We start from the raw sequence: 14,931 nt of genomic DNA, 5'->3' as shown, positions 1-14,931 counted from the left end.
ACATTCGGGTCATCACGGTTACGAAAATTAATTATATCAAGGGAACCAGGATTTTAGCGGAAGTCACCCGATTTTAGAGCATATCGCATTCGTGCCATCTCGGATGTTGAAACTTAGCCAAAATCAGTGGCATTGAATATTTGACGATTACCGTCTTTGATTTTCAATTATGTTTCCAGCTTCACAGCATTACAATGGTTACCGTAAAATAAAATTAAGGCATTTTAATAATTTACGAATGTGTTTTCAATAGGTAAAATCAGCTAAATTTTGATAAAAAGTTAGTTAACCATCTATGTGTATTAACCAAAGTTGACCATGTAGAAAATAAAGTAGAATCTTGTCAGATAAAAGACTAGGTCTCGCGTAATCATGTCCAAGGGTCTTTATATAGACATTAAAACAATGACATGACATTGGTTGTGTTCTTAATGTATGACTTATGACCGCATGGCAAGAATTTGGATTGATGTAACATACGATGGGGATATAACTTTTAGCAGGTTTAAACTGGTCTTTATATATATTACAAATGTACACGAACACGATCTTATCAGTAAAAGTAGGATAGTGATTTCTGATATAAACGGTGAAGGTATTACAATGTACCTGTGCTTATTGCTTATTTATGGCGTCCTAGGTTCTATTGTATACGGTGACAACACAATAGACTTCACCAGCTACTTCATCAGCAAATCAATATGGTCCAACAAAAAGACGTACTAAGACAGTATACTACAGAGATTGGAAGACTTAAGGATGAACTTTCTACGGAACGAATCCTACGTTATGAAGCAAAATAGAAGCATTAAAATTGGAATTGAAACATGTTGTGAAAATGTCCGAAGTGAAGGTAGGACATAATAATAATTCTCGGGCAGGGGTATATTCGTTATTGTAAATCCTTTACATCTTTCCCAATATCCACATTAAAACCTGGATTTTTGTGCTATTTTTATTCACCTTGAATGGCTTTGCAGTTTTTATTACTGAATCCCGGGAGGCAGAGCTAACGAACTATACCAATAACAGAGATGAATAGTTCCGGCAGACACGATCATTCGTGTTTCGTGCTTAGTGCAACGTGTTTCTTGCGGCTTTTGTGTATCGTGTGCTTCGTGTGCGTGTTCGTGTGCTTCCTGTGCGTGTTTCCTGTGCTTCGTGTGCATGTTTCGTGCGCTTCGTGTGTTTCGTGTGCTTGTTTCGTGTGCTTCGTGTACGTGGGATTGGGAACGTTACACGTTTCAGAAGGTTTATCACCGTGAATGGCTGTAAATATGTTTCACTATTAACCACTTTAAAATAAAAAAAAATGGGTTAAAACATAGTCATATTTTAGATAATAGAGTCTTTTTGACTTATGCGATACCATCTATTTGCTCTGAATATAAAAATGTAATTTTTATGTGAAAAATTGTTATAATGGATCACTTGGAACACATTTTCCTCGTTCAAGGAGAATAAAAATACAAATTTCATAAAGTATTAGTTAAAAATACTCAATTTTAAAATGACAAAGCTATTTTAAATAATGTGATACCATCTAATTTGTCTAAAAAAGAAAATGTTGCATTTTTGTATGAAAAACGTTCATTTTTATCAATTTAGATCAAAGATCGAAATTGATATAGCAGTCGCCAGAGCCTTTAAATTTGTAAAGCCTGGTAGCATCTGAAATTATCTTACACTACCGCAGTAAAATAGCCCCACTGACATATCCCATTAAAGTTCAAATGCAAAAAGTTAGGTCCAATTTATAGGTATTTCCAATAAATCATTTTAGTTCTACGCTATTTACGCCAATAAGCAAACCAAATAAACAACTTTCACTGCCAACTAAATATGATGATTAATTTAGTTTGTATTAACAATGATCCAATTAAAATAGTTGACCTCTAACCTCACCAGTACCTGTTTATTTCTATGCTTTTACCCGAATAAACCAATCGTTTATTATATTAGATTTAATAAGTCGAAATATTTAAGTTGCCTACAAATGTAATATACTTAGACGCATAATAAACCATTTAATGCTTAGCTAGGAATGAAAACCCTGCGAGAGTATAGTCATCGTTCATAGATATGAAAAAAGAGCAATGCTGAGTGCCAATTGAAAAAAGTTGTCTTCAGATATTTTATACAGGGTCTGACGGATCCATATATTTACAAAAAAGAGGGCGGTGGTTCCGATCAAGAAACTTATATAAAGAAAGAGGTTCAAGGCAGGGACTACATTCCCTGTTCCAGGCTAAACTTTCAACAAAAAAGGTAACATATCATCCGAAACCATCCTGATCTATCACCTACTGTATCGTGTATATTTATTATGGTTGCCGCCTCATGACATGAGTTTGAATGATTTGGCAGATAGTTTCGACCTAGAGATCTTTAAACTTAGAAACTGGGAAAGTCCAACTAGTAGTTTATAGTTCAAATGTGCAGTATGTTGAATGCTTTGTGTAAATTCATCTATGTGTTCCATGTAAACCACCATCGAATCTGAATATTTCGCAAACTGGCCCACTGCATGCTACGATGCATCGCAAATTTTCTTTGTGTTTATTAAATGGCATTCGTAATCAGAATGATGAATTTAAAAATAAATCAAAGAGTTCAATGTTAATCATTTACAACAATAAGCTTGTGTTTAGTAACGTTTAGTAACGTTTGAAATCGATCCATGTACTTTCCTTTTATCCCTGCTTTTATCCCATATTTTTTGCAATTTGACGATTATTTGAGGCGTAAAAATTCAAACGATCGATATAAATTGATTCAGTACATGAGTTCTTTGACTATTATACGTGATTCCTTGTGAAAACATTTTTATTGGTCTGGGGGTATAAAAATATTGAAATTTCAGAAAATCTAGGTTATGTATAATCATACTTTAGATATCTAAGTATTTTTAACTTGTGCTATTACATACAATTGCTCCGAATATGAAAAGAAAGTAATATGAATATGAAAAAGTCCCATATTTGTTGTACGTAGTTTTTTATGTAATGCGAACCGTCTTATTTGTCAAAAGAAGTTGCATTTTGATATAAAAAAATGTTTATTTTATTATACATGATACATTGTGAAAACATTTTCACTGGTCTGGGAGTATGAAAATGATGAAATTTCATAAAATTGGGGTAAAATATAATACTTAATTCTTAGGTTATAGAGTATTTTTTGACTTATGAGATACCACATTATTGCTCTGAATATGAAAAAAAAGTCATTTTGTTTATGTGAAAAGTTTCTATATTTGTTTCGTATGGATTATTGGGAACACATTTTCTTTATTCTAGGAGAATAAAAATATCAAAATTTCAAAATGTTATGGTAAAATATACTCTATTTTGAAGTAATTTAGCTATTTTATGCAATATGATATAATCTTATTGGTCTAAAAAAGTAAATTTGGATATAAAAAATGTTTATTTTATTATAAAGGGTACATTGCGAAAACTGGTCTGGGAGTATGAAAATATTTTAAAAAAATCATTAAATTTGGATAATATATACCCAATTTCTATTCTAAAAAAAAAAAAAAAACAAACAAACGAACATACAAACAAACTGCTATAGTAAGGAAAACGTTTCCCGACCATTCCGGAAGGCCCTTCAAATTATTGCAGTAATTCATTATATACACAAATAATGTTCGAATGTTTGAAACCAATTAATTCCTAGATGTACTGATTTTTGACAAAATATTTTCTTTTGAATGTAAAAGAAATATAGACTTTGGCATAGAAAACGATACAGTTGTATTACAACGGTATTCCGTAAAATTGATCTACCATAGGAGCTATTTTTATCACCCAATCAGAATACATAACCTCCGCACAAAGAACATTGCACGAAACACGAAAAACGAAGTGCGCACACAAAAGGCCCACGTTACACGATCCCACAAAACACGTACACAAAGCATACGATACACGCACACGAAGCATACGATACACGCACACGAAGCAAGCTAAAATGGGAATGTTACACGTTTCAGGAGATGTAGAACGATATCCCTATCACGCTTAAATATTCGTGCTGTTGCGTCTATGAACTAGCACAATAAAGATTCGGGTTATTGGTTGAACCACTACAAAACAGGGTCCGTTTGATTTGTCAATCGTTATTGTCTTGGCCTGTAAGAATTATCTGCCATAGACGTTAAACGATAATCAATCGATCAATCTATTTTTACCGTGTAATATTTAAATTTTACATATTTTCAATTAGGAGGATGATAAGGAAATCAACAAGTATGAACAGAGTACACAATTCGATAACCCCAAAGGTGGTAAGTTTATTGTACTATTACATTTTCTTCCATTTACAAATAAACATACATGTTCACATGTTAACAAATTGTTTTCTCCACTGTTCCTCGGTTAACACTTTTTGAAGTCCAGTTTAGGGTATTCCAACTTAGTACTTGTTATGATGTTTTCATAATAACTCCTGAATGTCTTCGGGTTCATTTCCTTAGGTAATATTTTCTCCGTTGATTTGAAAACTGTAAACAAACGTCCGTTTTTCGGCATTCATTATTTTTATAATATTTTACTAATACTAATTCTATATGGAAGCTAAGGGTGTTTATGGGATTCCGTAACAATTCAGGTTGAGATCTTATTCTCCAACTGAAAACCATCAATGTTTTTGAAGTATTGCAGACATGCTTGTCTATTCAATACTTCCGTAATAATTTGAGGATATGCAGACGTACTAGTATTTTTCTGTCCAATCATATATATTCACTGAAAACGCTACACATGCCTGTGATACCGCAGATGTTTGTTGATCCGGGCACGTTGATGAGTTCTACATATATCTACATTAAGTATGCGGCCCAAAAACTTTTTACAGTTCAAACACAATATTCGTGTTATGATAAATATTGATATTGTCTTGTTTTCTTTCTGTCAACAGACATGTATCGAGAAGGGAGACAATCGATATCCTCAAACGAACAAACAGCGGCTTTCTACGCTTACCTCTCTCACACAGAAACCTATCCCGGTCACCATCATATCATAGTCTTTGACAAGGTCATAACAAACACTGGAGCATATAACACATATTCTGGCATATTTGTAGCCCCTTCCACTGGAATGTACGTTTTCTTATTCTATATCCATTACCCCAAATTCAAGAATGTCCGTTAATTTAGTTCAGAATGATAACGTCATTGGCACACAAGCTGGAGATACTGTTGATGTTAGCGATTACACAGCCGTGTCACAAACGGTCGTTCTAAATATGCAGCAGGGAGATACATGTTTTGTTCGAACTAATGATTTACTCAACTGGGCCGTTGGTCACCTATACAGCACATCCTTTTCAAAGTCTTCTTTTGCCGGTTGGAAAATTTAGTAGTTTTAGTAGTTTGTAAAACATTAAACACGCAAAAACCATACTGGTTAGAGGTGTTTCTCGAGATGATCTTCTGTGTTTTATAATGATCAAGCGTAATCGTGGAAACAAAGATTCTAACGGAAACCAGTAAAATATAACCCAGGAACAAAGATCAAACATAGAAAACAGACACACAACAAAAAACAGAAAATAACCAAAATAATACATACAAAATAACAAAGCAACTCGGACTCCACTAAAAACGTGGAGCATGGACCAGATGCACCGGTAGGGTAAGCGACCTCTGTCTTTTTAGAAACCGCCGAGCTGTTTCTAAAAGGTCAAGTCTGGTATAGACAACAGACGAATTCAGATGTAGATATCAACGTATGCTATCTAGAAATCCGACGAGAATAACATTTTAATATAAATTTCCAAACAGATTTCTTAAAATAGGCATATGCGTTTGACAAGTTATTTGCAGCACGCACATTCAATAAAATGCATGAAAGTTACTTAAATTTTATTGTATTAGAAGGTTTTGTTTCCACTTATTCATTGTTAATATCTCTACTATTTTACCTACTGCTTTTATCGGTATTCACTGGTGGCAATTATATGCTGCCAACTCGTGTTGAAGTATTCCGTAAAAAAAACTCGTGGATTGTTACGGTGTATCCATCTGCACCACAGAAACTGATTTGTTCAACGTGTCATAGTTTTTCTTCCCTCTTTTGTCTATCCTGGACTTAACTTCTTATGAGCAAATCGGCTGGTGTTTCTAGAAAAGAAGAGGATGCTTACCCTACCATTGACCTGGTCCATGCTCCCAGTTTTTAGTAGAGTCCGAGTTGCACACTGACTTTTGTTACTTTGTATGTATTGTTTCAGTTACTTTATTTTCTTTGTTGTGTCTGTTTCCTATGTCTGGTCTTTGTCCCTAGATTACGTTCTTTTTATATCCGCTAAAATATTGGTTCCCTTGATTACTCTTTGAAAGTAATAACTGGCTAAACTGGTTGATTAATAATAATATTAACTATAAGATGAAGTGTACGTTTACCAGTGTCAGTAAAATGTTTCATATTGTTATTGTTATTCTTTGTAATGATGCAAGTAACGATGTAAAAGATATAAAGAACCAGCGCACAATTTCGTGGAGGATAACATGTCGATAAAATTGTTCACTCAAAATAAGATTCAACCTTTTCATAATCAAATTCACGGAGATATAGGAATGGGATGTCAAGTCAATATAAATTTCGATACTTTTTATGTACTATTTGTCAATGCATGAAACCACATATGTTTTATGAACACAATGGAGTGTGCAATTTGTCTATGGATTGTAGCTCTTCCCGTGGGGTTTTCTTTAAATTTATCTTCAAATACAGAGTTTGCGTTGCAAAAAGACGTCGATTTATTGATGAAACAGTTGCAAGGTTTACAAACCAAATCAGGTAAAGAAGTAATACAATGTATATTCAGATAACAACAGTACTTGATTCTGAGATATAATTAAATGTAATGTAAGTTTGATTTATGATGGTACAGAAGAGTCTTTCTATTTCAATATCAATGCTTCAGTATTTTTGCCGTTAGTGAATAATAATAATGATAATAATAATAATAATGATTTCTTTTTGTTTTCCTTTTGACGGCTGCTTTTGAGTTTTCAAATAATTAAGATGCTTATTGACCAAAGAAAGATATATTTTATATAACCAGTTTGCCTGCAGTTTTACTACTTATTTTCTCCAGTTCTCTAATCAGTTTAATGTATAAAAACAGACAAATTTATAATTTTTAAACAGTTGATGATCAGAAACTATAGTCAATATTCATGTTAATATCTAATTCGATTGATGAATTCAAAAATTTTGTTCTTTCTACTTATAATTTTCTGCATTTCATTCAATAAATAACACATGTCACGCAATTTCGATACAGTTTGTTTTTCGAAAGCCACTATGTCATCAGTATTTAGCCAATTGGGAAACAAAATAGCGACTACGTGACTTGCGTTTCCAAGAACGTCTTGAATGTTAACCGGTCAAAGGGTAAAAAGCGAAAATATACCGATTGTATCGGAAAAATCTCTGTTCGAATGACATAAAGTTCCAAATAATAATTATTTTTTTCCTTAAGCTTAATAATTGAATTTTTCTTATCATTACAGATATGTTGCAGCAGAAGTTGGACATTTTAGAACAGGGAAAGAACACATTGAAACAGGAACAAATTGTTTTACAACAACAAAATCAATATCTTCAACAAACTGTCAATGACAATATCTACACGATAGCTAATCTCACTGATTCCTTGCAGAAAGTTCAAATAGATTTTGATGAGTTTAGAAAGGAATCAGCAGTGACTAACCTTAGTTCAGTTACGAAAGCTGTTTATGTTTTACAAAACTCCGTATCCTTAAATGGTCAACAAATATCCTCCATGAAAGATGATTTAATGTATGTCAATAACGTAACAGAAGGAATTAGTAACAGAACAATGATGATGGAAAAATATAAAGTGGACAAAACATGTTTTGAAGGTATCTTTTAAAATTTATAAATAAAGTCAAATCGGCTATAATAAAAGTTTACCTTGTATAATAATAGGTATAAAGCAATTTAGAGAGATTATTCTAATAAGGAACTTCAAAAAGACATGATAGACTCTTATCTTTGAACTTAACATTAAATGTCATGACTTACAAAAAAGTGGACCTTACATGTTCATATTATTGAACGCAACGCGACGTTTATATTGAATAATTTGTCAGTAATTTAAATGTACAAGTAAATATTGTTAACATTGAAGTAAGATCTGCCTGTAAAAATATACTATTACCGTTTTAAAACACAAAGATGTAAATCATTCTTGCTTAAAAATATACCATTATGCACTGTGTCATATGTGTGTTTTTTTAGGTGCACAGGTTCGCTACAAACAATAGGATTCACAGTCGTGAACAGCAATGATGTTACAGTTGGATTAAATGGTGTGATCATATTTAATCGCGTGTTGTCTTCTTTTGGACATGGATATAATCGGATAACTGGAATCTTCAAGGCTGAAGTCGCCGGTGTGTATGTTTTCTTTGTCGCGGCGAGAGGAGACGGAATTTTTAAGGAGTGTTACATCAGGATAGTAAAAAACGGATCTAGGTTAACTCTCGGCTATTACGATGGGGGGTCACAGGAAACCCACTTCAGCGATAGCGCCCAGGTTATTGTGCGTTTAAGTATTGGAGATAAAGTATGGGTAAGGCGGGAGGGCATTGCATCTAATAATTGTATTGTTGATAACGAATCTACTTTTATGGGATATCTTCTTCATCCAACGATTTCATAAAATCACAGAATATCTCCAAAATAGCTTTACGTTCATATGTCAAGACATTATATGTCTTTAAACAAAGTTTTCAGCAATACTTATAACGAATTGAGTTTCACAGTCTCACTAAAATTGCTTTTTTAAATGTATAATAGAATCATCAACAGAAAATTCAGAAATTTTGCGCGCATTTATTTTACCGATTTGAGTCAATGGGAACATACCAGTTTATTTTCGCGCATCGACACTTTAATGAAACAGAAGATAAAATCTTGTATTATCCGCGTTTGCAGTCGATATATACCTAGCGACTGACATTTTCCTACAAATGTCGAAAAGTCGTGTCAGTCAGCCCGTTTTCGTATGCAAAACATATCAACATTCAATTATTACTTTCACCATCAGCGGGATCTTACCACGAGTAAAGCATTTGGTTAATGGGGATCTTGAAACCTATATATCGCTATTGAAACTAAAGAAACAATGTAACATTTTTCAAGATTGGTTATACAATTTAGAGTGGGGATAAGCTTTGATAATTTTCGCCTAAAGAAGATTAGTCATATCACTATAAAAATATAACGCAGTTTCCTGCTCAGACTATCATATTATTTCAATTATCTAGAAAAGATAAAGGGTGTTTCTAGAAAAGCAGATGACGCTTACCCTACCGGTGCACCTGGTCCATGCTCCCAGTTTTTAGTGGAGTCCGAGTTGCCTATTTACTTTTGTTACTTTGTATGTATGATTTTAGTTACCTTAAGTTCTTTATTGTGTATGTCTGTTTTCCATGTCTGGTCTTTGTCCCTGGTTTACATTCTTCTGATTACCGCTATGACCTTGGTTCCCTTGATTACTTTTCCAGATTGCATAGTTGTCACATGGCTTTATTAATCCTCTCATTCAGAGGTTTATGACATCGTTTTAAAATTACAGCTCGTGTTGCCGCAAAACAATGTGTTTCGACTACTGTCAAGGGAGATAAATCAAGAACACTGGGTATATATTCAAAGAAAATTTCTGAATTTACAGTACTTAACTTTGCGAATTTACACACACAAAAATGAGAAAAACGATCGTAAGACTTTTTGTATCGCGCTAGAAGTCTAACAAACAGGCTTCTGGAACAGGGTTATGTTGCTACAAGATTGAAGTCATCACTACAGAAGTTTTATGGTCGTCATCATGAACTCGTGGATCATTATGGTGTATCCATCAGCACCATGAAAACTGATTTATTCAACGGGTCATAGTTTTCCTTTCCTCGTTTGTCTACCCCTTTTATGAGCAACTCGGCGGGTGTTTCTAGAAAAGCAGAGGACGCTTACCCTACCGGTGCACCTGGTCCATGCTCCCAGTTTTTAGTGGAGTCCGAGTTGCTCATTTGCTTTTGTTACTTTGTATGTATGATTTTAGTTAATTTATGTTCTTTGTTGTGTATGTCTGTTTTCCATATCTGTTTTTTTGTCCCTGGATTACATTCTTTTGATTACCAATATAACCTTGGTTCCCTTGATTACTCTTTTTTAAATAAACCCAAAAACAAAACACAACAAAGCAAACAACCACGTAAACGAACAAAAAAGAAAAAAAAAAAAAAACAATAATACAAAAACAAAACAAAACAAAACAAAACAAAAACAAATCTTATGCATGAAACCAATATAAAGTTATCAAAACTTATGCACACGGTTCGTTATTATATATCCATCTACACCACGTAAGCCAATTTGTTCACCATGTCATAGTTTTCCATTTGTCAACCTCGTACTTGACTATTTATGAGGAACTCAGCTGTGTTTCTAAAACAAAAAACAAAAACAACAGAAGACGCTTAGCCTACCGGTGCAACCAGTCCATGCTACCAATTTCTAGTGGAGTCCGATTTGCTTATCGACTTTTGTTCATTTTACATGCCATTATGGTTATTTCGTGTTCTTGGACACCAATATGTGTATCTGCTTCCTCTGTATGGGTTGGATTCTTCCGATTTTTGCTACAATCTTGGTTCCCGTGATTATTCTTTTAAATCCGTATTTCCATAATCATAATGAACATTCACTACTGTTTAAGCGGAGACGACTTGTTCTATCAACCCAAATTTGAACGCTCTTGCCCTTTAGCTTCCGACAACAAATATTCCGTTAAAAAACTAATTAGCTGTCTTCACAAAAATCAGACAGATGTGATTCATGCATAGTTTTTGATTTGGTTGTTGCGCTGTTGAGATAAAGTTTATATAGCTTGTACATGAAATTAACACTTTGCAAGAGTTATTGTTCTTGATTTTGTTCAATTTGATTGACTTTAGAAGGGTTTTAGTAGGATATAAATTTATGATTTTCGGAGTACCGATCTGAATATGGAAAAGACAACTGTTATGTTAAAATATAACATTTATAGATTGAAAAAGTACTGTTTGTTCGATGGTTTTTTCTTCACCATGTATCACTTTATGGACAGTGTCTGAATTTTATACCGACTGTTATATCTATCAATTGAAGAACAAATTGCTACCTACTCGAAGAATAAAAATGTTACTGAAACGAAAAATGATTACAATATATCGATACAGCATTATCTACTGAAAAAAACTGTCATCCTATTCTATGTCTCATGATCCTCATCCTGTTAACTTTCAGATTTCTCTTTGATAAAACGTTTCCTTCGACTCATGGAAAGGTAAATCAGGTTACCACATATCTATAAAAGTCTTCTTTTTGGGGAAATAAAGTACAAACGAATGTTTCAATTAAATAATGTAACAGTTGTTATTTATATAAACAAAGCAGATAAAACGTCAAAACGTCCAATTTCATCACAAAAGAAGAAAATACATTAACATGGACATTCAGTTGTTACTAACGAGAACTAAATTTGATGAAACTTTTTTTAAAGTGCATCTATTAAATGTAAGTCATTTTGTTTTTGTTTTTTTTTTTTGTTTGTTTTTGTTTGTTTTTGTTTTTGTTTTTTTTTTGTGGTTGTTCATATTGTTCATCTTGTTTATCTTATCTTCAGTTTTTATGTGTACTCTTTTTTATTCGGTTCGCTATATCGTGTATGGAGATAGTTTCTGTTTCATGCGTTTACGTTTAGGCTGTGTTTTTGGATTTGGACATATTGGAATCATTCCGAGGCTTTTTGTTGCCGATATGGAGCAACGAAAAAAAAATAATGTCTATGGTGATGATGACATGCGTGCTCGTTACAGTAATTGCTATCAACACAACCCAAGGTAAGATGCATGGTTGAAAAATGTAATTTCAAGCTCAAGATTACCGAACTCAATTTATATTTGAGAAGTGAGATATTGAATAAACGCAAGCTGACAAAATCAATTGAAAAAAAATCGAAAAAGTTCTTATTTTGGTGATGTGTGAAATGACGGGTTAAAACAGGTATATGCTGTCAGGATTCGCTCTCATAGAACAATTCTAAACTGTCAGAAACTGTTTTCCTGTAAGGAACTGTTCTAAGTAGAACAGATATGTGGATGAGAAGAGTTCCTGACAGATGTTAATAGTCATTAGCTCGAGAATAGTTCTCTGACTGGATTACATATATTACGTGTACGTGATTACGAAAGGCGTAGTACCCGAATCCGATTCGTAGGACGGAAAGGAAGCCTTGCTATGTTTTAACTAGATTTTTTTCAATTTTATAGTCGACTTTTATGTATGACATGCAGTACTAACAAAAATTATCGCCTGCCGTACTTGCTACGCCCCTGACTGAATACTTTTTGGTTGCAGATCTAGACACCGGTATGATACAGATTACCGATATATATTGACATTTTCAAACAGTTTATATACAGAACTTTTAGACCAATATGGAACTTTAAAGTGTTCACACTCATACAAGTTGACAGAATGGGACATTTTGAAGAATTTTGACCAAAATATATTAGACCAATCACCCACATGGTGGTTATATTACAAAAAATAGCATTTTAGTCAATAATTTTAGGCTCTCATGGAAATCAGAAGTGCTCGCACTCATACTTTTTGCAAGAATATGATTTTTTTAAAAGAATTTTGATTCAAACAAATGTGTCACAGCCACCCACATGATAATTATATTGATAAATTTAGCATTTCAGTCATTATTTTAAGACCCGCAATCAGATTAAAAGTGCTTGCACTCATACATTTTGCAAGAATATGACATTTTTTTTTAAGAATTTGGACTCAAATTAATGTGTCGAAGCCACCACATGGTATTTATATTGAAAAATTTACCATTTTAGTCATCAATTTTAGAAGAATTTTGAGTCAAATAAATGTGGCAGAGTCACTATAAAAAAGTGGTGTTTTGAAGAATTTTGACCGAAATATTTAGGTATCGGTCGTCCATTTCATGCAAAATTGTCAATTTTAACAATTTTGGAATGATTTGTGACCCTTATGTTATTAAAAGTAGCTTTCACCCAAAAAGTACTTTGTCAATCTTGAACTTCGTGAGAATTACCAAACATCTGATAGTTATTTGTTACGAATTTTACACTTAGAACAGAAACATAGACCTTTAATTTTGTTATTTAATATTTTGATTTTTATTAATATCACCAGTGTTTGACAGAATGTAAAAAATATACATGTAAACAATGATATTTTTTGAACGATGAGTGACTGGACCGTGATCGACGAAAATTAGAACATGAACAACGATCGAGTGATTGTGGGATGATAATCACGACGATTTCTTTATATAAAATTGAACGTTCAATGTAAATTTTGAAATCAAAATTTGTTTCCTAATCGGGTTAGCTTATTTACATTAGTCACACAGTTTCATTTATTGATCGCGGACTTCCTGTTCTAAACTACGTCACTCAGAATAGAAAGATTTAGTGTCAGGAACTGTCCAGGGGTATGACTGTTTAGAACAGCTTTTCGTATTTTCTTTGTCATGACCCAGGACAGCCTCTGTCAGACTCTGTCAGGATCTGTCAGGACTTTTGTTCTATCTGCTGTCGTAGAACAGAAATCCTGACAGATTCTGACAGAAGTTAAAAGAGGTTAGAAGTGATCGCAACTGTAGACTGAAAAAAAATCTAACACATTTGTAGTGTAAAACGTGAAATTTTAACGGCAGTGTTATTTTTACTCTTTTCGCGGTAAGACCTGTATTATAATAATATTTGAAGAACGACCGCAAAAGCAGATTTATTGCAAAAACTCGAAACAAAAAAAAAAAAAAAAAAGAGGCGCACATATTTCATCGTTTACAGTAATTATTCCATTCCACATTTAGGAGTTATTTTCCACTCATATAAACAAATGGTTAAATCTTAATGTAAAATGTTTTGTTGAATCAAAGCTGGATTATTTGACAACTTTCAGACAGATGTCGACATTTACCGGACGGATTTACGTATGGTATACCAGGTCAGGGATGCAGAGCGTACTGGGTTTGTGTTAATGGTCACAGCGTTGGTGCTTGCTGTCCTGTTGGTTCCTACTACATTGAGGGATTGGGTTGTATGAGTGGCATACCATGCAATGAGCTATGTCCGCGTCTTAGCTGGTTTTTTAGCAGTATTTTAACCATACTTGGATTTTTTCACGAAGACTGACAAATTACGTTCTAATCATAATAAAATACCGAAAGTCCTGTTATATTTTGTTTACCCAGATCATATTTAAATATGTACCACCTTTGTAGTACATATATGACTAACTAAAATAAAATTAGAAAAAAATGTGCTTTAAATGTATGAATGGTTAATTTTTTGGAAATCAGTTTAATTACTTGTTATCGGTAATACTACATTGAAATTCAAAATTCATTGAAAAATGAAAAGTCATGGCTGTGGCTACGACAAGTTCAGTATTCAGAGGTGTCATAATAGGGGCAGCTAAAATGGGTAGGTTTCGATGTCCTGCAAATTTATGTTTTTTTTCAAAATAAAAAAACCTTCCTGTAACTGACCCTTATTTTGAAGGGCATATTACTGGAAACACAGAATTTTTTGTAGGTCGTACTTTGATCCGTGTATCGCTACAGTTCTGGCAAATATTATCCACAAAGAATTCTCTTTTAGGCATCCCAGGTTATTTTTTATAGCAGAGGAAATGGTCAGGCAGTTCTGATTAATTGATCCTGTTGTAAAAGTGATTGGCCTCATCTAAAGTCAAATATTTTATCCTACTTTCTTTATACATGTATACCAGCTGTTTTCGAAATAAATTTCTGTATAGTTTTTTCCGAAATTTTATTTCTTTTTTTGTGTTAAAA

General features: G+C 33.2%; 1 protein-coding gene and 1 long non-coding RNA gene across 7 annotated transcripts; both read left to right on the top strand.

The window, feature by feature from the left end:
- Window positions 1-455: 455 nt before the first annotated feature.
- LOC148599206 (uncharacterized) lies at window positions 456-9,129 on the top strand. 6 transcript variants are annotated; one of them, XM_088559004.1, is made up of 6 exons: window positions 458-853; window positions 2,144-2,268; window positions 4,234-4,294; window positions 6,747-6,812; window positions 7,532-7,903; window positions 8,291-9,128. In XM_088559004.1, the coding sequence occupies exons 1-6, from the start codon at window positions 760-762 to the stop codon at window positions 8,704-8,706; spliced, it is 1,134 nt and encodes a 377-aa protein (XP_088415130.1). In that variant the 5' UTR covers window positions 458-759; the 3' UTR covers window positions 8,707-9,128. The 6 variants fall into 6 exon arrangements, with proteins under 6 accessions (XP_088415131.1, XP_088415130.1, XP_088415134.1 ...); XM_088559009.1 differs by having other exon boundaries at window positions 472-853; window positions 8,283-8,369; XM_088559005.1 differs by lacking the exon at window positions 6,747-6,812 and having other exon boundaries at window positions 456-853; window positions 8,291-9,129.
- A 2,464-nt stretch (window positions 9,130-11,593) lies between these two features.
- LOC148599205 (uncharacterized) lies at window positions 11,594-14,410 on the top strand. The gene is made up of 2 exons (XR_015918104.1): window positions 11,594-11,926; window positions 14,037-14,410. It is a non-coding gene; the product is annotated as an uncharacterized LOC148599205 (long non-coding RNA).
- Window positions 14,411-14,931: the final 521 nt, after the last annotated feature.

Source organism: Perna viridis, chromosome 13 (assembly GCF_037379345.1).
Source record: "Perna viridis isolate PV_CMFRI_1.1 ecotype Kerala chromosome 13, ASM3737934v1, whole genome shotgun sequence".
In the NCBI taxonomy this organism is placed as follows: domain Eukaryota; kingdom Metazoa; phylum Mollusca; class Bivalvia; order Mytilida; family Mytilidae; genus Perna; species Perna viridis.
This window is presented reverse-complemented; position numbering and strand designations above follow the sequence as displayed.